Source organism: Mesoplodon mirus (genome assembly GCF_964341445.2).
Source record: "Mesoplodon mirus genome assembly, chromosome: 14".
NCBI classification, from domain to species: Eukaryota; Metazoa; Chordata; class Mammalia; order Artiodactyla; family Ziphiidae; genus Mesoplodon; species Mesoplodon mirus.
Window position 1 is genome coordinate 79,517,632 of NC_138990.1, and position 26,389 is coordinate 79,544,020.

The window sequence follows — 26,389 nt, forward strand, 5'->3', positions numbered from 1 at the left end:
GGCCCCCAACCTTCCTGCAAATAATCCACAAATATATGATGGCAGACAATTCAGATTAAAAAGAACCTGGAAACTTCCCATAGTCCCACTGAGAATGCAGCAATAAATTCAATACCTTCTATAAGGTCTTCGATTGCTTTCCTCACTCCCCTGTCAAAGGCTCGAGCATCAGCAGGGCTTTGGAAAGTAAGTCCAAACTTCCTATTGTCGACCTTCCAGTGATGAAAGGTTGGGTTGGCTTTGGTGTAGACCAAGTCCTTTCTCACATAGCATTCCAATACCACCTGAAGGATTGAAACACACAGGCGGGTTACTTGTGAAATCGTCATGATTGCGTCTGGTTACAAAAATCTAACTAGGAACCATTGTCCTTGGTGGCAACTAACGAAAACCCTCCCCTCTGCCTTCACGTATCTTTGAAGGCTTCTTGGAGGAAGGCTTTGTCTGCCTCTGTTGACCATCCACTCCTTGCTACCCCACACCCTTGGTGGTCCTCGCTGTATTGCTGTACCCCTTAACCATGCTCTTTACCTCGCTCATTTTCCTTCCTCCTGCCCCTGACTAGGGGGCACTAAGCTGAGGTCCAGTCTTGGGGCTTTGCTCTGTTCCAGGTTGACTGCTTCTACATCAGGGGTCTCAATCTTCCTTCTCCTGTCCTAATGGATGTCTCTCAGTGACCTCAAATTCAACAAGCTGAGCAAATAACTAACTTGCTCTGAAAATTCTGCCCCTAGTAACTTCCCCTTATCTAGCAATGCCAACCCCTCTCTGTTCATTCTCTCTGGCTCAAATCTCTGTGGTTTTCTTTTGCCTCTTTGGCTTTCTCTATCCCCTGTATTATTAGTCACCAAGTCCATTTCATTTTTCCTTCAACATCTTTTGTATCAACCCTGTTTCAATTGCTACTACCGTGATCTAGGTCTCTACTAACCTTTTACCTGGATTATTAGAACAATCTCCAAATTTCTAGCAATCTCGTCTCAGAATGGCCTTTTTACTAAGCTACGACTTTGAGCAGATTGTCTTAGACCTTTGACCTTTTTATCTCTAAAGCGGAAGCAACAACAACCTTATCAATGAACGTACACATGAACATGCTTTGAAAACACCAAACAGTAAGAAACCTAACAGGGTCATACACGCTTCCCAGTATAGCGCATTATGTTTTACTCTTTTATTTACTTCAGTTTTTGTCACCTTCACAATTTAGTACTTGGTTTTGTATTATTCTCTAACAGTTTCGTGTGCATTAGTCTTGTTCCCCTAACCAGACTGTAAAAGACCAAGATGTTTTATAAAATAACTCCCTCTGTGTGTAGAGTGCTATTGCTGGTAGATACCAGAGTTTAAGATTATAGAATAAAAGAGGCATTGCAATCATGTGAACGTAAACTCCAGTCTTTATTCATAGAAAGCTCCAAAATACTGACAATATTTATTTCTATGGTTTCATTATATATATATATATATATCTATATATATATATCTATATATATATATCAAAATGATTTTGCTAAGTTTTACTAGCTTTGATCTTGTTCTGGCAAAGTTCTACATTTAACAAAATGAGATCTTATTAATTTTTAACTAAGTGAAAGAATAAAGGCCTGCCTAAATTAATAAAAATTCCAATTAGAGAGAATATCTTTAAATGAGTACAACTTTCAAGAATACGTCTAAGCAAACAGAAATTAAGCATTGCCTAATAAATGTTCCCTAACTTAATAGATGAGAATAATAGTCAAATTGGCATATCAAATAGCAGTCCCAAGCAGTTAACTTTATTCCATTGTATTGAAAGAAGACAACAGTCCCCTCGCACAGTTCTATTTATGATTAAATTGCTTACTATGGCCATTTTCCCCTAAGAATAGCACAATGATTAAATGTCAGCCCAGCCCCATTCCAAATTGGGGAAATCCAAATAACCAAGGCTTTAACTAACAAATGTTATCTATTTTAGAATTTAATAGTCTCAATGCAAAGTCTCAAAATAAACTTTTTTGTAAAAACAAAGACTTCTGGTTTTCTCCATATTTTTTGGGTGAAAACAATTAGTCTTTGGTTGACATTTTCTGAGTTTAAGATTATTCCAAAGGTACATCTTCCTAGAGAAGTGTAATAAGTTCTTAGAAAAGTAAAGTTCAGCCACCTAAATTATGTGAGGGGGAGGAGGCCAGATACCCTTTTTTTGTTCTCTTAAACAAAATTACATCATTACCTATCTAAGTTTAATGACAAAAATGAAAATGTTCAAATGCTTTCATCTTCCTAACAGGTATAACCCCTCTAGTGAAGTTTTGGCATAATAGGTATCAATCTTCTAAAATGAAGTTTAGGCGTTGACTTAAAAGTTGAGAAAGGCTTTTAAAAATAGCTTTTTAAATCAGATGCGTGGGGAGAAAAAAAGTGATTATATATTCTTGTTGGAGGTTTCAAAAAAATCGATACAAGAAATCCATATTGTAGAAGATTTAAGTAATTTCGGTGAGTCCATGAAGGTTCCATTCTTGCCCATCTCACCGTCCCTACCCTCAACGCCTCTCCCTCTCCAGAACTGCCCACTGTCAGTATGGTAGACACAACTCCAGTTCCCTTCCTGCAGCTTCTTTACATATGCATGTAAGTTTGTGTGTGTGAGTCTGTTTAAAAGTAGCCAAACCTATAAATTGGTCTTCAACTTGCCTTTTTCCCAAAAACATGTCTTGGAGATATAGGAAGGTAAAAAGGATTCTGTTTAGTGGCTGCATAAATAATATTCCTCAGTATGGATATATTAAAATTATTCAGCCATGCTCCACACTAATGGGCATTTAAGTCATTTCTAATTGGTCGCTTTTACATTGTCTAATGCTGGAATGAACATCCTTGAACATGTTCTCAAAGTTTGGTCTTTTGGGAGCCTTCCCTCTGCACCCCCAGGTCCTTTCACGGGGTCTGGGATGGCAAAGCTATTTTCATATATTAAGATATTTTTGCTTTTTCATTGTGCTGCCAGTTCTGCTAATGGTGCAAAAGGAACGGTGGGTAAAACTGCTGTGCTGAGGCATGAATCAAGGCCAGGCAGTGGCACCAAACAGTACCAAAGTCACTGGATTCACCACTGTCACATGGTCAAAGTAAAAAAGGCCAGTCTTATGTAGGATTGTCCTTGATGAAGCAGTTAAAAATTATTACATCTTGACCTGTGAATACACATCTTTCATCTCGTGTGATGAAATGGGAAGTACACATAATTGGATTCTCATATCTGCTTCTGCATTTGATCTGCTGTAATACGTTGCTTTGGCTGAAGTATGGGAAGAAACTCTGGCTTTGCACAAATGTGTAGTTAGAAAAGGGAAGAGTATCTCTCACAGCCTTTTTACTTCTACTGCATGGGGAAGAATGTCGATTGTCTCAAGGAAAAACGTGTGTAATGGCTGCAGTTGTGAGTTGAACTAACTACTTCCCTCATGGATCACCAGGTTTACTTGAAAGAACAGCCTACAGGTGAACTATGGTTATTCAGACTTGGGTACCTGGCAGACATTTTCTTGAAGATGAACACAGCGAGCCTGTCACCTCAAGGAAAACAAGGAGATATTTGTTGCCAATAATAAAATTTCAACTTTCAAGTGAAAATTAGAATTTTGGACAGTTTCCCAATACTTAAGACTTTTCTAATGAGATCAGTGGTGATATTAAGAAATGTGATTTTTGATATTATAGAATTAAATGTATCAACATTTGGAAGAACTATTTAACTCAGTAAACCATTATTTTCCAAATGACCAATGCATGACATTACAAAATCAGGAATGAGTAAAAGATCCATGCAAAGAGAAAGATAAACCAGTGGATTTTAATGTAATAGAGTATAAAAAGGTCATTGATATGGTTTCAGAGTCCACATTTAAGAAACTACTACAAGCCGAGTTTTGGTGTAGCATCAAAGAAGTATATCTATGATGATCTGAAAAGGCTATTAAAATATTTCTATGTTTTCCAACTACATATCTGTGTGAGGCTGCATTTTCTTCATATACTTCAACCAAAACATATGGCCACAGACTGGAAGCAAGAGTAGACATTAGAATGCAGCTATTTTCTATTAAGTCAGATAATAAAGAGATCTGCAAAAATGCAAAGCAATGCTATTCTTCTAATCATTTTTTTTTCTGGAAAATAGTTATATAGTTATTTGCCTATTCTTGCCTGTAAAGAATGTCATTTATGCTAACACTACTGTTTAATTAAGATTTTTTTAACAATTTCAGTTTTAATTTCTAGTATGGTAAATATTAGTAGCTATAAGCTACAAGATAAAAGCATTTTGGGGTCCTCAATACACTTTTTGAGTGTAAAGGGATTCTGAGACCAAAACTCTCTGATAACTGTAGCTATCCATAAAGCTCTGCAGTCTATTTCTATAGGATAGGGTTTACATGTGGACCTGCCAAGTAAAAAGGAATACACATTTTAAATTAATATCCTGCCAAATTGCCTTTCAAAGAGCTTTGCCAGCTGTAACTCCCATCAAATGTGTGTGGGAGTGCTCACAGACCTGCGCTGGAATGATCAACCTTTTAGATTTTGTGATTCACCTTCATAAGGTAGTTCCTCACAGGATTCATTTCAGAAGTAAAATCCTCTAATCCATCTAAAATAAGATTCAACTCAGAAATTTTTAGTTTACATATAATTTCTCAGGAAAACGTGATTGTCTCCAACTCACCAAAAATTATCCAAATAACGACTTTGTGAATGGATATTTAGAACACAGACTTTTCCCGTAGAAACAATGGAAGTTCAGTTCACAGGCGTCAACACAGAAGTCAAGTAACAACAACAAAAACCAATGTGCTGAATTCTAGAACTGCACTACATTGGAAAAACTACTGACAACAGTTTCTATCAGAAAAGGCTGGTTGTCCCTGTTGGAATACTGGGAACTCTGATACCATCCATTCTCTGTATTCCCAAAATGATCTCCACCCTCTCCTCGCCATCCCACCACTGAGGGGGACGGGTGTCCTTCAACAACCCCATCCCATTTGCACAGCTTCCAGGAGGATTCATACCCTCCAGTGGGCAGAAATGCTGCATTACGTAAGCTTGGGGGCCAAAGGAGGAGTCACCATATTGCCATAAGTGCGTGTGTGGGGTTGTGTGTTAGGAGTCCAGGATTTACCAGAGTGTGAAACAGGCACAGTGAGGGATGGAAAAATGCAGAAGCACATCTGGGTGTATGGGTGTGTGATTTAACTACTAGTGGAGATAATATATAGAAGTCCAGAAGTGTAGAGTCACAGAATGTAAGGGGGACGAGAAGAGGGAGAGGGTGATGGAGAAACATGACAGGGGAGGGGATGAGGCACACAATCCTTGTGCAATAGCAAGACATAACAGAAGCTGGTCCACAGCCAGGACTGTCCTATTCCCATGCAGAGCTGGTATGAAGGGACCAGGTTTTGGCTTCACGATGAAATGGTTCCCAGCGCTGGCTCTGCTAATGACTATGTGCCCCAGACTGAGGAAATGGATCACTTCTTGGAGAATTGAGGTTCCCCATTACAAAATGTAGATAATATCAATAGTATCCTCCTCCTTCAGAATGTTGCAGGAATTTATAACTGAGGTTATTTACATAAAGGGCCTCAAACAAAATTGTAGAAGCTCACAATTACTATGGTCAAGTCGGTGGTACGATACAAGTTTATATATGTACCTATAAAATGAAAGGGCTGAATCAGACAATCTAAAGGCTATTTCAGGTTGACATATTCTATGACAAACCACAGAAATACCAGGAAAAAACAGATCTAAAAAGATGTAACCATTCAGGTACAATAATTTGCTAACACAAAAGTAGTAACAGTAAAAATAAAAAGGGAAAAAGTGAAAAAAAAATTTTCTAGCAAAATTTTTGTAGGAAAAGAACCCCAACTAAAATAAAAAAGGCAAGCAATAGATTATAAAAATATTTGCAAATATGTAGATGAAGATGAGTATATTTATTATACTTAAAGGGCATACATATCAAGGAGAAAAATCAGGCCCCAAAAGGTAAACATGCAAAGGACACTGACAGATAATTCACAGTTAAGACTGTTTAACAAACAGAAAAACATTTGATCTCATTATTAATCAACAAGGTACCACTGTTACTCTAATCAAATTGGTAAAGATTTAAAATATGTGACCCTCAGTGTGTTAAAGAAAATTCTCATATATGCTGGTAGCAGCTCTTTGTACAAGTATCAAAAGTCATAAAAATTTGACCCCTCAAATTATTCCAAGTAAATAATAAGTGTGGAAAATGCAGATAGATAATACTGGGGGTAGTGGGAAGGGAAGGAATCTTAACATTTGACACTAAGGAGATCCTCAAATAAACAATGGAAGGTCAACCTGATACCAGCAACATGGAAAATTTCTTATGAGAATATCTTATGAGATATAAAACTTTAGGGACTTCCCTGGTGGTCCAGTGGTTAAGACTCCATGCTTCCACTGCAGGGGGCAAGGGTTTGATCCCTGGTCGGGGAACTAAGATCCCATATGCCATGTGGCCCCAAAAAACAAAACAAAACAAAACAAAACCACACCACACACACAGATATAAAACTGTTTATGAGTTCTGATTACAGCTAGGTAAAAATAAAAATATGCACAAAGGGAAAAAAACTATATCAAAGGGCTAGAGGTGGTTATGCACATGCGACATTGGCTCAGTTTGGGGTCAGAGTGCCAGGGTATCAAATACTGGTTCCCGGCCCCCAAGATGGGTCATCCAGAACAAGGAGTCTTTCTGAATCTTAGTTTCTTCAGTTATAGCTATACAGGCTACTGTAAGGATACAATGATACATCTTAACTAAAGGGCTAGCATTGTACTCAGCCCTTAGGTAAATGCTGGATAAAAGGTAGTTATTTCACTTTTTCTTGTTAGTGTGGTTACATTGCCTTTATTGTGAATATCTTATAAACAAGAATGTTTTAATTATTTGACTATTATGTAAGGAATTTCTTGAATGGCCATGTTTCTTAAAATGAGCTATATTCTCCCTTTACATTTTCATTCATTTCATTTTCAGAAATGAATCAAGTGTGAAAATACCATTTCTGTTCATCCATATATAACATTTAGAAATTGTTCTGCCTTATTTTGTAACCTTTATAAACATTAAGAAGTGGTTGCAGAAGAAGATTAAGTTTGTATACTCAGCACATAAAACTCAACACATGCCGCTGTCAAGGGTCTCAAATGTATCACTGACTTATTCCTGTGGTGTCTTTGTATTTTCTCTGTTGAGATACTGCATGATCCTGCACATTTTGAATCAATGGTTGGCTCTGGAGTACACATTCCAGGATCGAATACAGATAGGAGCATATTCTCCCAGATTCAAGGCCACCAATTAAAAATAGACAATTTTCCTTTGTATCATAGATTCCTTCATAACATAGAACTGGACATCCAGTCCTTCCATGAAACTATGTTATAAACTATCAACGCCCCCATCTTTGTGAGATAATGATTACTCTCCAAAGTGCCTATTTTTGAGCATGTAGAATTATTACAGGAGTGTAATGGCGCTGCTTTTTGTAAAACTTTCTTTTACCAAACATGTTTTATCCATTACCTTATGAAATAGAAGCTGCACTATTTTTGAGATAAACATTTATTTAGAAGTAACGTCAGACGACACTTCCTCTTTGCATTCTATCTCTCACCATCCAAACCTTGATGGCATGCTCCATGAATAAACCCAATGTTTAAAAAAACTCTGACTTCACAGCTCACTACGATGTGATTCATAATAAAGAACATACTTTCGTTTTGAACATCTTATTACAGTGACAGAAAGACAGCTTAATTAATCAAGACGCAAATAAGACAGCCAAATGCACGACTTCTAAGCATCTGAGTTATACGGTGTGTAGTAAAAAGTGACTTCACTGAAAAGCCAAGGTTAGGGTTTGCAATTTGGCGCCAGCCCCATGAATTCTAACTTTGGAAGCTTTTGCAAGAGTCTGAAGTCAGAGAAAGAAGGAAAAAAATACCTACAGGAAAAGGGCTATGATTTAATGTCAAGAAATCAGTCGTTGCTAATTTAACCCACGCGTTGCACGTCTGCCATTACCAGTTTGTCTTTCTGTCGTTCACCATGGATGAGAAAGCCGCTTCGTCCATTGCCTTCGGGGTGCATGACCTTACAGACCCCCACGCGACTGATCCCGCCTCCTTCCTGTGGGAACCATCCCCCGCTGGAGTCATCTCTGGTCATAACCACAGCCTTGACGCGCACAATATAGCTGTCACTAAAACGACAACAACAAGAAGAATGGGACATGACAATGGTCTGGAGCTGGAGGACACGTTTCACAGTGCAAGGGGACCACAGCCAGCATTTTTGGGACTCATCAAAAGAAAATCTACGCCTGGCAGCAACCTTAAAAGATAGCCTGTATCAATGTTCAGGGAAAAACCCAAACTCTTAAACTCAATATAAAAGTACGTTAAAAAAAAAAAAAAGACGCCCAGTCATTAAAAAATAGTTGTGAATCTTTGAGGATGTATGCAAGCATAACATTCTCCGGTTTCTAGGTGGACATATTAATAATAAAACGAATGAACTTCTACTGCAGTTTGGTATCTATAAGTTCGGAAAGACGAATCTTATTAACTTAAGAGGACATTATGGTTTCAACCCTTACAACTTGGTTTATAATGAATGACCAAAGCTTAACATTTTATAAGGATAATAATCTTCTGATTTAGCATTAAGTACACGATAGTCCACTCCTAAATCAAATTCACCGTGCGATCATTTATATTTCAGTTCAAATACCCTTTACACATGTGTAGCCTTCTGTTTATGATTTTATTTTTTCCAGTCTAAACTTTGATTTCGCAATAAGTTCCTTTGCACATTGGCCAAAAATCCTCTTTCTCCTCCAGAGACCAACTCTAGCTTCTTTTCATTCTTCATCACTTTTCCAAAACTTATTTGGATTTTCGGCAAGGCCATTAAATTCTCACTTGCTGTTTTCTTTCTTGGAACAACATTGCTTTTTTTTTTTTTTTTTTTTTTTCGGTACGCGGGCCTCTCACTGTTGTGGCCTCTCCCGTTGCGGAGCACAGGCTCCGGACGCGCAGGCTCAGCGGCCATGGCTCACGGGCCCAGCCGCTCCGCGGCATATGGGATCCTCCCAGACCGGGGCACGAACCCGTATCCCCTGCATCGGCAGGCGGACTCTCAACCACTGCGCCACCAGGGAGGCCCCAACATTGCTTTTTTTAATCCTTCAAACATACATCCCCATCTTCTACATGCCAGGCACTGTACCAGATTCTAGGGAAACAAAGATGCAGAGTAACATAGAACCCTCTCTTTCTACGCAGCCCAGACCCAGTGCTCAGAGCCTAGCCGGGCAACCTGCGATCTGCCAAACACCACTCAGACTGTCCCCCTCTGCCCCACATCCTTCACCTCACTCACCCCCAAAGGCAAAGCCACCCAGGTTCCCTACCACCCCCTGCAGCTCACCCACTACTGTGACCCAGGTCCCCTCCCACTGTGCCCCTGGGACTCAAGGGCCAACATCCCCCTTTACTTCCTAAACCCTTCCTTTCACACTTGTTTTTATTGTGGTAAAATACACATAATGGAACATTTATTTTAGCCATTTTAAGTGTACCATTCCGTGGCATCAAGTACATTCATGCTGTTCTGCAACCATCACCAGAACATCAACCATCCATTTCCAGAACGTTTTTCATCTTCCCAAACTGAAACGCTGTACCCTTCAACACTAACTCCCCATCTTACTCCCGGTCTCTATGAATTTGACTACTCCAGGTACCTCCTTTCACTTTCTTAACCTAAATGAAAACGCGCTCTGGCTGAGTCACGTGGCCCACTCGTGTGGCTGCCTTCTCTCTCCTGCACGCTTCCCCCGCTCAGCCTAGATGCGGGGTAGGGTAGCCACCTCTACTGCAGGCTATCGGCACTCTCTGCAGTTCCTCTGAAGCTCACAAGTCTAACCATGCCCCCTTCCTCAGACCTCTGGTCACCTCTCCTCATTCCTTGACGAGGTTAGCAAGTGCGCTTACTGTCGCTCCATCTCTTCACCATGACCCCTGGCATGATTCTTCATAGTTTCATCATTCACCCAGAGGATCCTTCCCATTCTTTGACCTCTCAGTTTCTGGAACTCTTCTCCTTCAGTGTCCTTGTCTCAGCCACCCAGGCCTAGGTCACTCTCTTGACCTTGTCAGTCTTAAGCATCCCGCTCTCCAGCCACCATCTCCCTACAGTGCAGCTCACACTCTCTAGATTCCAATAATTCTTTACCTCCCCAGGGCCAACAATCTATTGTGCCCTGTTCTCCACACCCTCATGTTCTCACTTGATTCTCTGCCCAACTTAAGTTCCATGGTCTATCATGATGCTCTTGCAGAAAACCTAAACATGTTTGCCTTCTCTTTCCTTACTGAAGTTGCCCAGTGAAACTCCAAACCCTGGTGAAATCCTACCATCTACTTAACTCCATGCCCTCACTCAGGATGCTGCACATGGCCAGAGGGAAAGACCCCACTCTACTAGGCTCATAGGTCTACTTTCGAAGTCCTAACCACTAAACTCAAGTGGGTCTACCCAGCATCCTGCTACATGTCCCCAAAAAGACTGTTTCATATGTCCTCTTGCCCCCTCCCTCTCAGATGATGGATGAGCATGCTTTAATTTCACTGAGAAAACAGACACACTCAGAAGAGACCTTGCACCGGCGCCCACTAGCACGCCTACTACTTGGTACCAGTATTTGCTGCCTCCCCTCCTTTAACTGTGCCTAAACGATCTATGATCTAAGCCGGGGCCAACGACTCCACTTAAATATTTTCCATGTGCTAACAGTGCCCCAATTCACATTTCCATACCCAGACCTCTTCCCTAAGCTTCAGATCAGTAAAACCAACTGCCTATGTGACTTCTCTGCTTTGGCATCTAGTAGGCACCTCAGTTAACATGTTTAAGACTGAACTCGTGATTCCCAACTGGCTCTTCCTTTGAAATATATCCAGAACACTTCTCTGATGATTGCAACAGCCTCCTAACTGGCCTCCTTACTTCCCATACCTGCCCAACTTTCTAAGAAAGTCGAAAGGTAAGTCAGACTAAGACATTCTATTCAAACTCTCCAAAAGCTTCTTATATTACTCCGAGTAAGAGTCAAAATCTAGTGCGTATCTTACTCTCCTCCTTGCTCATCCCACTTCAGTCCCATCAGCCATGATGGTCCTCCACATCAAGCACCCTACCTCAGGGCCTTTGCACTGGTTATTTCCTTCGCTTCAAACCCCATTTCCCACTCTTCTTTCCACACACCAACTAGGCTCATTTCCTTAATTCATTCGGGTCTCTGTCCAGGGTTATTTCATTAGAGAAGATTTCTCCATCCACTTTATATAAAGCAGCACCCTCCACTCCTCTTAAATCTTCTCACCGTGCTTTGTCTCTCTACATGCTACTAAATCAACATCTGCCCTGTTTGCCCACTTTTCCCAACCAGAATGTAAACTCCATGAGAGCAGGGACTTTGCCCTTTTTGTTTACTGCTATATCCTTAGAACCTAGAGTGATGTCTTTCATGTAGTAGGTCGTGGAATGAATGGGTTAAATAGACAATACTTGTAAACAGGTTTTAAAAAATTATTTGCAGCTAAGAAAATCTCTGAGAAAATATAGTGTTCAATACTCATTTGCTTATGAGCCACAACAGCTTAACTGGGATAGGCTAAAGATTTCCTTTTCATTAATAGGAAAATTGAATTTAAAAAGTCACATGGTTTCTTCATTAATCCATTCACCTCAGGATTCAACATGCATATTCCTTTAGATCAGAGAGATTAAGAACATTTTATAATATTTGTTTAGTTACATACACATAATTTGAGAATATACTCCCCCCACATTCCCCATTTTTTCTAGAAAAACTAAGGGTTTGCAGGATGTGTAATTCTCTAGTATGAAACACAGCTTTCTCAAATCGTCTGTGAACGTACTGTGGGTTCATCCCAACAGGAAATGGCCAAGGTGAATAACTGAAACTCTACACGCCTCTTGCTAAAACATGCTTTTACTTTTTTTTGTTGCGGCTGTGTGCTTTTCTCCCTTCCTTTGAAGGGATTAAGTAAACACGAAAAAGGGAAGTTTGCATTTCTTATGTTGGTGCCATAAACTTATTTCCAAAAAGTATTCATTTATTAGAGATTCAAACAAATACCCCAGCCCCTGGCTTCCAGACTACAGGGGCTGTTAATTTTGGCCTTTGACTGTGGTCTGCAGCATCCTCTTTTCCTGCCCTGATTCCTTCAATGCCCATTCCCGAGGGCACAGATTTCTCTGTGGTGCACTTCTCTATGGTTACACCAGTTTAACAGCTGAACACCAGTTCAACTGTTAAACTGGTGTAACTGATTAGGACCTGGTGTTGAGAGTGGGGAAAGGAAGCCCCCCATCTCCTCTGGCAGCCACCCCAATAGCCAGCATTAACTGACGCAAGTGACTGTTGAAAACAAGGCAGGGGGATAAAGTGTTGTACTAAAAGCTGCAAAGGGTGTCTGCATAATCCAGCTGCATGGCCGCATGCCAACTGCTTCCTATCCGTGGTGTACTTACGCTATTCAGGCACTCACCCCGCCCAGAACAGAAAGGACAGTGAACTCTACTACCAAAAAGGTATAAAGACGGAAAAAACTCCCTTCCCACCTTCCCTCCCTCTTTCTGGAAAGAATTAAACAACATGCTTACGCCAGATGCGGGGTTTGTCTGTGGGGTGCGGGATGAAGCAGGAAAGGCTAAAGCAGATGCGTTTCTTCATGTGCACAAGAAAAATGCTGCGGGTACGCTTTAGAAAATTCCCCCAAAACGCTACTGTCAACAACAATAACCTCATGCTTCCGAAAGTTTCAACTGTTAAACTGGTGTAACTGATTAGGACCTGGTGAAGTTCCAGGCGTGGGTCCAAACACAAACTGAATGGAGCCCTCCCTAGTGTCTGAACTTGAGTTAAACTGACCCTAAGAATCAATGTCATTACAAAAGGTGTTTGACCACCACCTGACCACCGCTATATCCTTTATATGCATTTTGAGTAAAACTGGCTTTTTCAAATTGGGCTGGGGATCTGGCCAAACGTGGTTCCTTGAAGGACAAAGCTTTGCACTCCCCACATGTAGCCTTTTTTGTAAAACCAGGACTTGCTGTCCTGCAATCCACTCAACATGCAACAGAGGTCGGTGACATCCCACGGCAGGATGGGGAGGGAGAGAAAGAACAATTTTAAAGCTAGATTTTTGTTTTGGGGCGCTGATTCCAAGGTGGCACGAGTAGTTCTGGATCTCAGGCCTTTCTGTTCTAAGCTGTTCTCCCCAGATTCAAAGCAGGCCCTGTCTGGGCCACGTTACAGAAGTAAACAAAGGGATTGTAGGAAACAGTGATGAGGCAGCATTGTGTCTGTAAAGAATGTTCAAAGCCAGACAGGTCAGCAGTGCCTTGGCCTTCTCAGTAGCTGAAGAAGCCTCTTTTTGAGCTTCAGTTTCCTCATTTGCAAAAAACGAAGAAGAGTATACCGTGCTGGCATGTCCTGAGGGTTAAAAGCAGTAACTGAGGGCTTCCCTGGTGGCGCAGTGGTTGAGAGTCCGCCTGCCGATGCAGGGGACATGGGTTCGTGCCCCGGTCCGGGAGGATCCCACATGCCGCGGAGCGGCTGGGCCCGTGAGCCATGGCCGCTGAGCCTGCGCGTCCAGAGCCTGTGCTCCGCAACGGGAGAGGCCACAACAGTGAGAGCCCTGCGTACCGCAAAAAAAAAAAAAAAAAAAAAAAAAGCAGTAACTGAGGTCCAGTGTGTGATAAAAAGAAGCTTGGTCAACTGTAGCCATCATAATTATTTTTGCTGAAAGGCTGACTTTAATTACAAAAGCAGGTCCTTTAAAGGCAAGCCTGCCTGGCCACTGAGGACTGGGTTTCCTGACTGCCTGCCTTTTTCAGCTGTCGGGGAACGGAGTGGCAGGGAGGCCTGTCGGGCCTTGGACAGCAGGAGAAACAGCAGATTTATAAAGAACAGGTCTGAGCCTACATCTCAGGCACACCTGGAGAGAAGCAGTCCGTCTGCCGTCTGGGAACTGGCGTTCTGCTCCTCCCCCTCTCCCACTGGCTTCAGAGATAGAGCCTGCAACTTTGACATCCCCCCTAAATACCTCCCCCGCCCCCGCCTCAGCCAGCCCTTATCTGATCACAGCGCTCCTTTATCTCTCCATTATGCTAAACATTACATTCATTTCCTCCCAGCCCTCTTTTCCATCCTTCTCCACTTCACCAGACCTGAGAGGGATTAGTCCAGATCGCCGCCTCTCAGGCTCCCTCTTGGTCCCAGCACAACCACAAGCCGCCAGCTGAGCCAAATATAACACCATGTCCTCCAGGGGGACGAGGGCCACTCTTCACTGTAATCACACGCCCGGCCCACCCCCAGTCTTCCTTGAGCCTATAGATTTAGAAAAGCTCTTTGATTTAATCGAATTGTTATGTATATATAAAGTATTACATGTATGTATAAAACATATGTGTGTGAAATATATGTGTCTTGTCATCTTTTTAAAAAGGATCAACAAAATATTTCAGCAGAATCAAATGAGTTGAGAAGCCAAAGAAACTGGTCATATTCTATTTAAAAGGGTGGTGGTTTCTTGAGTTTTATTAGGTATCAACTACTTAAGAATTTTTTTTAAGTAGGCTGCCCTGGTTTTAGAAATTTATATAATCCAAACTTTATAAAGTTTGGAAAGGAAAGCTGTACATAATGGAGTTTTATGCATGGTGGAAACGTGGTTTTCAGCTCTGTACAAGCCCCTACAGGTAGAACACTAGCTCTGCCCGCTTATTGTCAAGCAAAATTTGTATTGTTTGTACGGTTAGGCCATTACAGGCAACAGTGGTAAGAAAAGCATCTAGAGGTGCGAGACCCCACAGGAGCCAGTTCTGGTGAAGGCACCTGGCTCTCCTCTCAAATGCTAATGAGCAGCCACTACGAAGGAGGGAAGAACTTTTCTGAACATTAAGTGTTTGCTTCTTAAAGAGAACTGGCTTGCATGATATCAGAGTTGGGGGAGCTAAAAAGTGGGCTAAGATCACTCAAGAAAAAGGCTTCCCCACAGTTAACTTAACATCCATGAAATCAGCCATGAAGTACACTTGATGGAGAGTCGTCTTGGAAACTGCCCTACCCCCATATCTGCTAGTAAGAGAATCCATGTACCTCGAACAGGTACTGACACCATAACTATGAATGCATGGCACCAAGGCCCTCTGCCAGGGACCAGATTCACCCAGAGAAGAAAGCAGGCTCTTCATCCAATCTTCATAGTGTCCCTGCATTTCTGAGATGCTGCAGCTCATCTTGCTCATGCAGAGTCATTCCCCCAGAGGATACAGCAGAGCTTTTATGTGTTTTATCTTTGTGATCAATTTATGCAGTTTAAAAATGGCATGTAATGAGTTTTCGGAATGGAACCCCAATATATAACATGGTACCTGGAAGGTGGTGGGTGCTTGCCTTGCAATGACTGGGGATGTGATCTTAATCCAGAAACTAACTGGGTGGAAAGCAGGGGTTCCTGCTTATACTGTGGAGTGTGAATAGGTTTTCCTCCTTTACTATGTTCTGGGCTCAGAATCTGGGAGTGAAGGTAACTAGAAAATGTTTTAGGAATCCCCACTTTATTATTATTTTTGGCCGTGCCACACGGCTTGTGGGTCTTAGTTCCCCGACCAGGGACTGAACTCGGGCCCTTGGCAGTGAAAGCGCAGAGCCCTAACCACTGGACCGCCAGGGAATTCCCTAGGAATCCCCACTTTAATCCTGCATCACAGCTAGTAAGTTCTGCTGTCCTGCAAGGTCACTAGAGCCCTCCCTGTCCAAGTTCCACCCTGACCCAGAGGGGGAGGTATGGGGCGTGCTCATTCTCATCCTCACATGCCCCATGTAAGCCCAGCATCTTTGTTGTTCATGCTACCTAGCTACCCTGAAGCATATAAATAGACCTACTCACCCACACACTATTTTATAGTGCATGTATTAAAAGGGGTTGTTTTCTCCATTACTATGAAGGACATTGCCAGCATGACTGATATTTGAAATAGGAATGATTCTTAAATTTAATAACTTATAAATAATTCCTTAGAACCAATCCTAGGAAGTTGAAGTTTATTAGACATGGGCCTCTAGTACTTTTATTTTCCTACTGAAAATTTAATACAAAAACTCTCCTTTAGAATAACCACTGCAAACTCGTTTTTATGAGCTAGTGTTTCCATGATTCAAAATAAATGCCCCTACCTTGTTTATAATATTATGTACAATACTTTCCTTTACATTACAGTGTGCATTTTCCAGTCTCCAAGTGCTACCTCACACTTTCAGGCCACAAGAGCCAGAGTAGCATGTACACCGAAAATCATTCTCTGGCACGTGGGGCTGAAACACACACCCTGCAGACGTCCATGGGAATGGACACCCTGCCGGCTGTCCCAAGTGGAGGGTACTTGCTGTTCATGGGTCCTGTGACCCATAATGGCCAAGAAAAGGAAATGAACCCAAGACACAAAGGAATAAAGATCAGGGCTGGAAGTTAAACATGTAAGCTTGAGAGATGCTTAAGAGGTCTGTGAGGAAATAGTTGAGGAAATACCAGAGGCAGTTAGGGGTCCTCTGACATCCCCACAGCCTGGAAACACTGATCAGGGAGCACTCTGGTGAGCTAGAAAAACCTACAGCTGGCGAGGCAAGTCAGAGCTTCTCGTGGCCCCTGATCCCTCACCTCAGTGGCAGCCCCAATTCCAAGGGCAAACCTTCACACGCTGAACGGGACGTGATGATACCCACGGCAGCGCCCAGATATGCTGGAGGTTACCTTACAAAACACTGGTTTTGGGGTTTCCTTCTCAGCAAGGTTTACAAAGTTATATTAGAATCACTCCACTGTACTGTCTTTAAAACACAATTTAGGGCTTCGCTGGTGGTGCAGTGGTTAAGAATCTGCCTGCCAATGCAGGGGACATGGGTTCGAGCCCTGGTCCGGGAAGATCCCACATGTCGCGGAGCAACTAAGCCCGTGCGCCACAACTACTGAGCCTGTGCTCTAGAGTCCGCGAGACACAACTACTGAGCTCACGTGCCACAACTACTGAAGCCCGCACGCCTGGAGCCCATGCTCCGCCACAAGAGGAGCCACCGCAATGAGAAGCCCATGCACTGCAATGAAGAGTAGCCCCCGCTCGCCGCAACTAGAGAAAGACTGCGCACAGCAACGAAGACCCAATGCAGCACCCCCCGCAAAAAATAATAATAAAAAAACACAATTTAAAATTTAACCTCTAAGCTTTCCTCGCCTGTAGTTTGAACAAGCATAAATCCTCCACGGTAAGAGAGTGATTCAGCTAGGTTATACTTCTGTTGCTCTCGATTTTTTTTTTTCCCTTTTGGAAAAATCGTTTAACCAAAACCTTTTGATTTTACTTATTTAATATATCCAATGTCTTAAGGATGGAGCTATAGTTCTTTTTTTTCTTCAACAAAAAAACCTTTCCTACCTACATTTAAATTCAGAACTTAAATTCAGAAACCACAAGAATACTATTGATAAATATATAATATCCACAATGATGGATCACTTATAACTGGGGCACAATAAAGATAAAGGCATTAGAGCTGTTATGCTAATGTACAACCTAAAACCATAACACCGGGCAGTGTTAAACCTGGGCAATAAAGTGTTGGCTGAAGTAAATCTTAGCACCCGAAGGCAATTTTAGAAGTTGTGTCTAAGACAGATTTTTTTAATGGCTCTTTGGCAACTCTCCCTGTGTCAATATAACTTTCCTGAGCAACCATCTCTTGAGGTGAGTAACGTACCCAGCTGGGAGAAGCAAAGCCCGGCTGAGGTCAAGCGTGGAGAGATAGGGCAGGACAGGCATGGTAGTTACTGTACAATTGGTGAAGAAAGGAATCATTTTTTCTTGAAATCTGAAGATTATTTGCTCTAATCTCTACTAATAGCAGAAATCCTAATTTCCCCACCCTGTGGATCCAGGGAACTGGAGATTCCTGGGCATATGGGCCTCTTAAATCCTAGGTGGGTTTCCTGGTTGACAGACCACCCCGGACCTCTGTATCCTTATTTGTCAAGTATCTCTACAGTGGATAATTACCTTAATAGGAGGCTCTGGAATGCATTTTAAATTATTTTTGAGTTTTAGGGACTTCCCTGGTGGTGCAGTGGTTAAGAATCCACCTGCCAATGCAGGGGACACGGGTGAGAACCCTAGTCCAGGAAGATCCCACATGCCGTGGAGCAACTAAGCCTGTGTGCCACAACTACTGAGCCTGTGCTCTAGAGCCCGCGAGCCACAACTACTGAGCCTGTGAGCCACAACTGAAGCCTGTGCGCCTAGAGCCCGTGCTCCGCAACAAGAGAAGCCACCGCAATAAGCCTGTGCGCCACAAAGAAGAGTAGCCCCCACTCAGCAACAAAAGACCCAACGCCGCCACAAATAACAAATAAATTTATTTATTTAAAAAAATTATTTTTGAGTTTTAAAACACTGGCTCCAGAAAATTAACTCATATGACCCTCCACCGTGAACAAAAATCCTTCGATTTGGAAGTAAATATAATACAATTTAAAAATTTTTTAATTTACAATCCCACTGAATTCAACAAAGTTAAAAAAATTTTTGGAAAAGATTTCTTTTTAAAAACCCAGCATCAAATGATTCTCTGCACTGCCTCAGATGAGGATTATGTTAGCACAAGGGGGATAATTCCATCTTAGACTCTTCCTTTTAAGACAAATCTCCTTCACCAGGCAAGGCTGCCAGGCCCACCCGGACATGTCTGCATCCTGCCTCCACTCCTCATTCCTTTTACCTGTACATCCAGGAACCATATCTGCTGTAGACAGTTACTGAAATAACAAATAAATATATCCATGTATCTGTGTTTTATTTTAATGTGAATTCTACCATAGCCTTATACACAGATTCTCTAACATGGTTAACATGGATTTTTTTTTTTTTTTTTTTTTTTTCCCGTATGCAGGCCTCTCACTGTTGTGGCCTCTCCCGTTGCGGAGCACAGGCTCTGGACGCGCAGGCTCAGCGGCCATGGCTCACAGGCCCAGCCACTCTGCAGCATGTGGGATCTTCCCGGACCGGGGCACGAACCCGTGTCCCCTGCATCGGCAGGCGGACTCTCAACCACTGCGCCACCAGGGAAGCCCGGGTTAACATGGATATTTTAAAGATCACCTAAAACATTTTAGGAAATCATAGTAAGACTTATCACAACAGTTCATTAACATTAAAGACAATCGATGGGAGATTTCTGAGTTACTCTCAAAAATCATCAAAACACGAACAACTTTGACATGAATAAGCCACTTTAAAAAATGAAATTTATCTTATTCAAACCAAAATAGAATGAATCTGCTTCTTACAGACTGAAATGGTTCTGTCCTAAAGGGTGAGTTTCAGGGTGATCACACAGTGCGAAGTGGGGACAGGAGTCCTGGTAGGCGAGAGGCCAAAGTCTGCATCTAGGTTTATGATTTTGCTTTTATTGTCTGCTGCTTTGCTGAGCCCAGAGTTCAGTGGGGTTCATAATTAATCAAGATCAAAGGATTACCAACTTGAAACAAACAAAATAACCCACAGCTAAAGAAGCCTTTCTTCCCCTACGTTTTTCTCCAAAAGCAATTAATTTTCTTTGACTTTCCCTCCGTTTTACACACCCTTCCAAAAATGGTATTTACGATCCACATTTAAACCCCCAAAGGCCAGCTAATGGAAATGTGAGATTACTAAACAAAATTAACTCTCACCACATTAAAGTACACATGTGATAGAAAAATTGGTACTTCAAAACACAAACGGCAAAGGGAGTTGCTTAAAGTTAATAATCTCCAATTCAGGTCTTTAAATTGCAGCCCTTGAACTTCTGCGCCTGACTTTCTCAGAAATCTTCGCTTTCTTAACAAATTAGAGAAAACAAAAAGGAAGAGAGTGCTTAATGATCACATGCTGAATTGATCCAGGAGAAGCACACCATATCTGCAACTTACTTTGAAATGCATAAAAAAATCACAGGGTGGGCTTCCCTGGTGGCGCTGTGGTTGAGAGTCCGCCTGCCGATGCAGGGGACACGGGTTCGTGCCCCGGTCCGGGAAGATCCCACATGCCGCAGGGCAGCTGGGCCCATGAGCCATGGCCGCTGAGCCTGCGCATCCGGAGCCTGTGCTCCGCGACAGGAGAGGCCGCGACAGTGAGAGGCCCACACACCACAAAAAAAAATAAAATAAAAAAAAAAAATAACAGGGTGTCTCGGATGGACCGAGGGATGGATGGATAGATTATGTGGGTGATAAAGCAGTCAAAGTAAAATGCTAGTTTGCAGGGTGGAGCTGGTGGGTGTTGACTGTATACATCTTTCAACTTTTCTGAACACTTGAAGATATAGGGAGAAAGAGAAAATTTATAGTGCTAGATTCTAAATGGAGATCAACACTAAACCTAGAAGATGCTGACAAAGGTACTGAAAAGTCTGCTTACTTCTCCCCACGTGATCCAGGACACATTTTCCATTTTTTACCTGTCACCTACCACCCTCCACTCCAAAGCAAACCATGGTCAAAAGGTTAGGAAACTACTTTATCAACCTATGTTAATACCAACTTCTAAAGCTATAAAATCCTTTACAAGCCAGTCTTTAATAAGACCTGTTCTCAAAAGGAGGTGATAATTTCGCCCACAGGGAGGAAAGTCAGCATGTCCTGTTAGCGACAGGCTGACTGGATTATGATCCACTGGACATGGACACCCTTTCAAGAGGCAAGAATTACCAATTCATTTAATTCCTTTTCTTCTAGGATTCTACCACCTCCCTCATCAGAGATGAAAAGCTTAACAAACAAATAAAGCACACGTGAAGCATCTGTTCTCCCTGAAGAATTCTGGACCTCTTCCTTTCCCAGGGAGAGACTAGAATAGAGGTAGGCCTGCACGGAGAGCTTAGGTCTTCAATTATCACTAATGAAGAGCCACATAAATTAGTTACTCACTTTTTAAGCTAGAAAGAACCGTAGAAACAAACTATGGACTCCAGACCCCTCACTCAGATGGAAGAATTAAAATCCAGACTGGAGGGCTTCCCTGGTGGCGCAGTGGTTGAGAATCTGCCTGCTAATGCAGGGGACACGGGTTCGAGCCCTGGTCTGGGAGGATCCCACATGCCGCGGAGCAACTAGGCCCATGAGCCACAACTACTGAGCCTGCGCGTCTGGAGCCTGTGCTCCACAACAGGAGAGGCCGCGATAGTGAGAGGCCCGCGCACCGCGATGAAGAGTGGCCCCCGCTAGCTGCAACTAGAGAAAGCCTGCGTGCAGAAACGAAGACCCAACACAGCAAAAATAAATAAATTAATTAATAAACTCCTACCCCCAACATCTTCTTAAAAAAAAAAAAAAATCCAGACTGGAGAAGGGACTTGTTCAAGGTCACTGGCATTAGGGACAGCTAAAGGACTAAGATCCAATCTCCAAACAACTCTCCCAGACTCCCCACGCTTTGTTTTAAAGGGGTCCAGAATTGTGTCAAAGGTCTCATATCTCAGCTAGGTCATCCAGAGGATATAAGAGAGGTTATTCTCATGGGTCTCTTAAAATGTACTGGATGGACAACTGATTGTCAAAGGAATCAAAGAGCAACGAAGAAGTATCACTAACATAGCCGCGTGCAAAAATGGCAGAGCTGGGGGTGGGGCTGGGAAGTCCTCCTCAGTTTGGCAAAGTTTCACAGCAACGGAGGCAAAGCCTCATTTTTGGATCCACAGGGTGTAGCTAGTACCCTGCGTCAGCAGACTTGACCTCTGTGGCACAACTCCTTCTCACTCCTGGCTGAGACACCCCAGACCCACTGAGCCCCAGTCTGTTCATGTATAAAATGAGGGAGGGGGCCCAATGACCTTTGAGGTCCCTTTTCAACTTTGGTCTCTTTATAACTTTGTGTTAAAAAAACCCCACAGGGCCGTAAAGCCATGCCAGAGGACTTAGCAAATATTCTACAAAAGCATATCAGAAAACTTTCAGCAGTGAAATGCAACTGAAAACATCTTTCGAATTGAAGAAAAACTCTGAAACCACAAAGACCTGAAACCATGACAAACTAACAGATAGGCTCCCTCAGTGAAAGTGGTATTATGCAATTATAAAGCTCCCAGGAGCAAAGCTGGGCTATCAAAGTACTATGAAAAAGCAAGAAAATGATGAAAGTTGCGTTTTAATAAGATCCTTTGAACAAAATACGTACAACCTAGCCATCCGGCTAGGATTACACATCCACAAATGTGAGATTCTCCTTAGCCACAATGGAAGAAAATCGCCAAGACGTACTTATGGAGCAAATTCAGGCAAAGAAGAGAAGAGAAATTGTCTCTTTTCTCCCAAACGGTGCATCCTATAAGCATTACCATTTGACTCAAGACAGCCACTCCAGTACCAATCTTTACTACTTTCAGAGAGAAAGAGGGAAAATGTTAAGAAAAAGTAATGAAGCAATTGCTTAACTTAAATGTGGGGAGAGACATTTACTTGTAGGCCTTTGATAAAGCAAGTCTGTGTACTTCAGGTTTCCCATTGGGTCCAGGCTGCTTCAATGTCACAAATGAGCTCTGGTCAAAGTTTTCTTGTCGGGGCTTCCCTGGTGGCGCAGTGGTTGAGAATCTGCCTGCTAATGCAGGGGACACGGGTTCGCGCCCTGGTCTGGGAGGATCCCACATGCCACAGAGCAACTAGGCCCATGAGCCACAACTACTGAGCCTGCGCGTCTGCAGCCTGTGCTTCTCAACAAGAGAGGCCGCAATAGTGAGAGGCCCGCGCACCGCGATGAAGAGTGGCCCCCGCTAGCTGCAACTAGAGAAAGCCTGCATGCAGAAACGAAGACCCAACACAGCAAAAATAAATAAATTAATTAATAAACTCCTACCCTCAACATCTTAAAAAAAAAGTTTTCTTGTAAATCAGTTGTTTGAAACGAGAACGTGATTTCCCCACAGAACAACCTAAAATGATGAGCAGCAGGATTCCCAATTCGGTCCATGGAAGCCTAATCAATTCCTAAAATACCTGAATCACAGGCCTATTCCCAAATGGTTTTGACTGCCCGCTGACCATCTCCTTAACAGAAGCCTGTTTCCCTCCTCTGGTGGAGCAGCCAGTTCCACTTGGCTCTGGCTGGGTTTTGCCACGAGTTTTCCTCCCTGGGTGTGGGGTGCAGGAGAAAGGGAAAGCAAGGAGAAGCTCTTAAACTCCTCATTTAGGCTGCATTTTGGGTCCCTGGAATTTGGCACTACTGGACCTTGAAGAGGGCAGAAAAGAGCCAGCCTGACGATCGCCTGCTAATAAGGCTGAGAAATCTTTACACCTATGCAAGCAAGCAGACAAACCAAACAGAAAGCACGTAAGGTACCCAAACTCACAATGACTGGTTTAAATGCAATGTGACAATGGTACCAGTACCAGCGCTTTAGGAATGCCAAACAAGCGTCCCTGGGGAAACTGTTCTTTTCTTTTTAAAAAAAATAAATTTATTTATTTATTTTTGGCTGCGTTGGGTCTTTGTTGCTGCACACAGGCTTTCTCTCTAGTTGCGGCGAGCGGGGGCTACTCTTCGTTGCAGTGCACAGGCTTCTCACTGCGGTGGCTTCTCCTGTCACGGAGCACGGGCTCTAGGCGCGTGGGCTTCAGTAGTTGCAGTACACAGGCTCAGTAGTTGTGGCTCACGGGCCCTAGAGCGCAGGCTCAGTAGTTGTGGTGCACGGGCTTAGTTGTTCCGCAGCACGTGGGATCTTCCCGGACCAGGGCTCAAACCCGTGTCCCTTGAATTGGCAGGTGGATTCTTAACCACTGCGCCACCAGGGAAACCCTGTTCTTTTCTTTTATGACGGCAGTGACTGCTGGTGAGCAGTTAGAAAGGCAGTCACAAGGCAAGGCTCACAGGATCAACACGCGGCAGTGACTCGACTAGTTCTTGATTTATACATAGAGGGACAGGATTTGACCTATGAGGGCAATTTCCTTCTGAGATATTACAAAACAGAGCCATCCCCTTGGTACACGTGCTTCCACTCAGTTTCTTTCTGCCATAAAAGAACCGGGGGGTAAGGAGAATGTGTAGGCCAACTAGCTACCAAGCTGGCTCACAGTTTCACACCATCTTCTTAAAATATTGTTTCATTTGTAGGAGAGTATTCTAGTTTGATCTCAGAAAGAACTTCCAAGGAACATGAGAGATAATTAGGAAGACTAATAGCCATTTGATTTTAAGACTCATGATCTTCACGGATAATTGAGAGCCTCGGGAGCTAATAAGCTGCAGAGTATGGGCTTTCCTGGCTATCACCAACATGCTCGCTCCAGGGAGCCCCACCAAGCTTTTGGTCATGCATTCAGCGGTAGCTAAAGACCACTGCCTGAGGCGAGTCAATGCAGCAGCCAGGGCCAACTTCTAGCAGAGAGCTTTACAGGCAAGGTGGCAGTCTGTGTGGCCCAACAGATGCAATTACACTACCATGAAGCCATGTTGTGGCTGCAGACTGCTATCTAGTATCAGGAAGAAAGGATGAAAGGGCTTCTGTCTTAATGCCTGATCAAGAGGAACTACTCACAGCCCAGCTCATTCACCAGTGTGCTTCAGCAGCCTCTCAGGACTAAGCCCACCCCTAGGGAAGTCACAATCCCTGAAGGAAGCATCCTGGACTGAAAATTGCTCCATACCCAGCAAATTCCCACAGTGAGAAACTCGGTATATGAAAGCTCTTGTGTAAACTGAAAAGGCTAGATAAACACAGAGTGATTTGACATGATGGCCCTTTTTCTTGTGTGTCTGCATATAGGGAATTAACCCTCACATTTATTGAAGGTCAACTCCTATTTCAAAAGGCAATTAATTTCACATCCACGTTCACTGAAGCATTACTCACAATAGCCAAGAGGTGGAAATTACCTAAATGTCCATCAGGGGATGATGAAAAAAGAAAATACCTACAACAGAATATTTTTCAGCTTTAAAAAAAGGAAGAAATCCTGTCATATGTTACAACATGGATGAACTTTAAGGACATTAGGCTAAGTGAAATAAGCCAGTTCAAAAAGACAAATACTGTGTGATTTCACTTTTAAATTCCATCATCTAAAGTAGTCAAACTCATAGAAACAGAAAGTAGAATGGTGGTTGTGAAGAGCTGGGATAGAGGGATATGGGAGTTGTTTAATGGGTATAGTTTCAGTTTTTCAAGATGAAAAGGTTTGAGAGATGTGCTGTACAATAACGTACATATAGTTAACACTGATACACTGGACACTTAAAAATGGTTAAGATGGTAAATTTTATGCTATGTTTTTTGCCACACACACACAAAGTCAATTAATTTGAGAAATAAAAAGGGGCCACTTGAAATAGGTATACTCAAAAGGACCCCAAATTCATAAATTTGGGACTTTGGCTAAAGAACATTTCTATTGTCCTTAAGTAAACATTACCTCTATTTTAAAAAACCCACAAAACTCTCCTCTAATTATGAATGTAGCATATGTCCATTGTGCAAACTACATACATTATAACCACGCTTTGATTTAAGAAATATTCTTCTATACTGTGAGGAACGATTAACAAACTGCAAGACCTTCTCACGGTAACTATAAAAGATTCTGTCACTCTTGAGGATATGGGGAGGGGGAAGGGTAAGCTGTGACAAAGCGAGAGAGAGGCATGGACATATATACACTACCAGACGTAAAACAGATAGCTAGTGGGAAGCAGCCGCATAGCACAGGGAGATCTGCTCGGTGCTTTGTGACCACCTACAGGGGTGGGGGATAGGGAGGGTGGGAGAGAGAGAGACGCAAGAGGAAAGGGATATGGGAACAGATGTATATGTATAACTGATTCACTTTGTTATAAAGCAGAAACTAACACACCATTGTGAAGCAATTATACTCCAATAAAGTTGTAAAATAAATAAATAAATAAATGTTAAAAAAAAAGATTCTGTCACTTATCACTAATACAGTTATAAGTGACAGAATCTCTAAAAATATTTTTTATGGTTAGTAACTTTTTATTTCTTCTATACCAACCTCAGTTTTTAAAATTATTTAAAACACACACACACACTCACTCACTCACAAGGATTTTCTAATGGTTCCATTTCTTCAACACGGGGGCTAGCGATGTGTTTTTTTTTGTTTTTTTTTTTTTAGTATTTTTCAAAGCAGAAAAAGGGGCTGTTTT

General features: G+C 42.5%; 1 protein-coding gene across 1 annotated transcript in view; it reads right to left on the reverse strand.

Moving 5' to 3' along the window:
- Positions 1 to 26,389, reverse strand: part of SPRED2 (sprouty related EVH1 domain containing 2) — a 125,168-nt gene that overhangs the window by 21,156 nt on the left and 77,623 nt on the right. Inside the window, exons 3-4 of the mRNA XM_082642132.1 lie at positions 8,129 to 8,306; positions 116 to 284 (exon numbers count right to left, since the gene is read on the reverse strand). Of these exons, the coding sequence (XP_082498258.1) occupies positions 116 to 284; positions 8,129 to 8,306 (347 nt within the window). The remainder of the gene's footprint in view (positions 1 to 115; positions 285 to 8,128; positions 8,307 to 26,389) is intronic.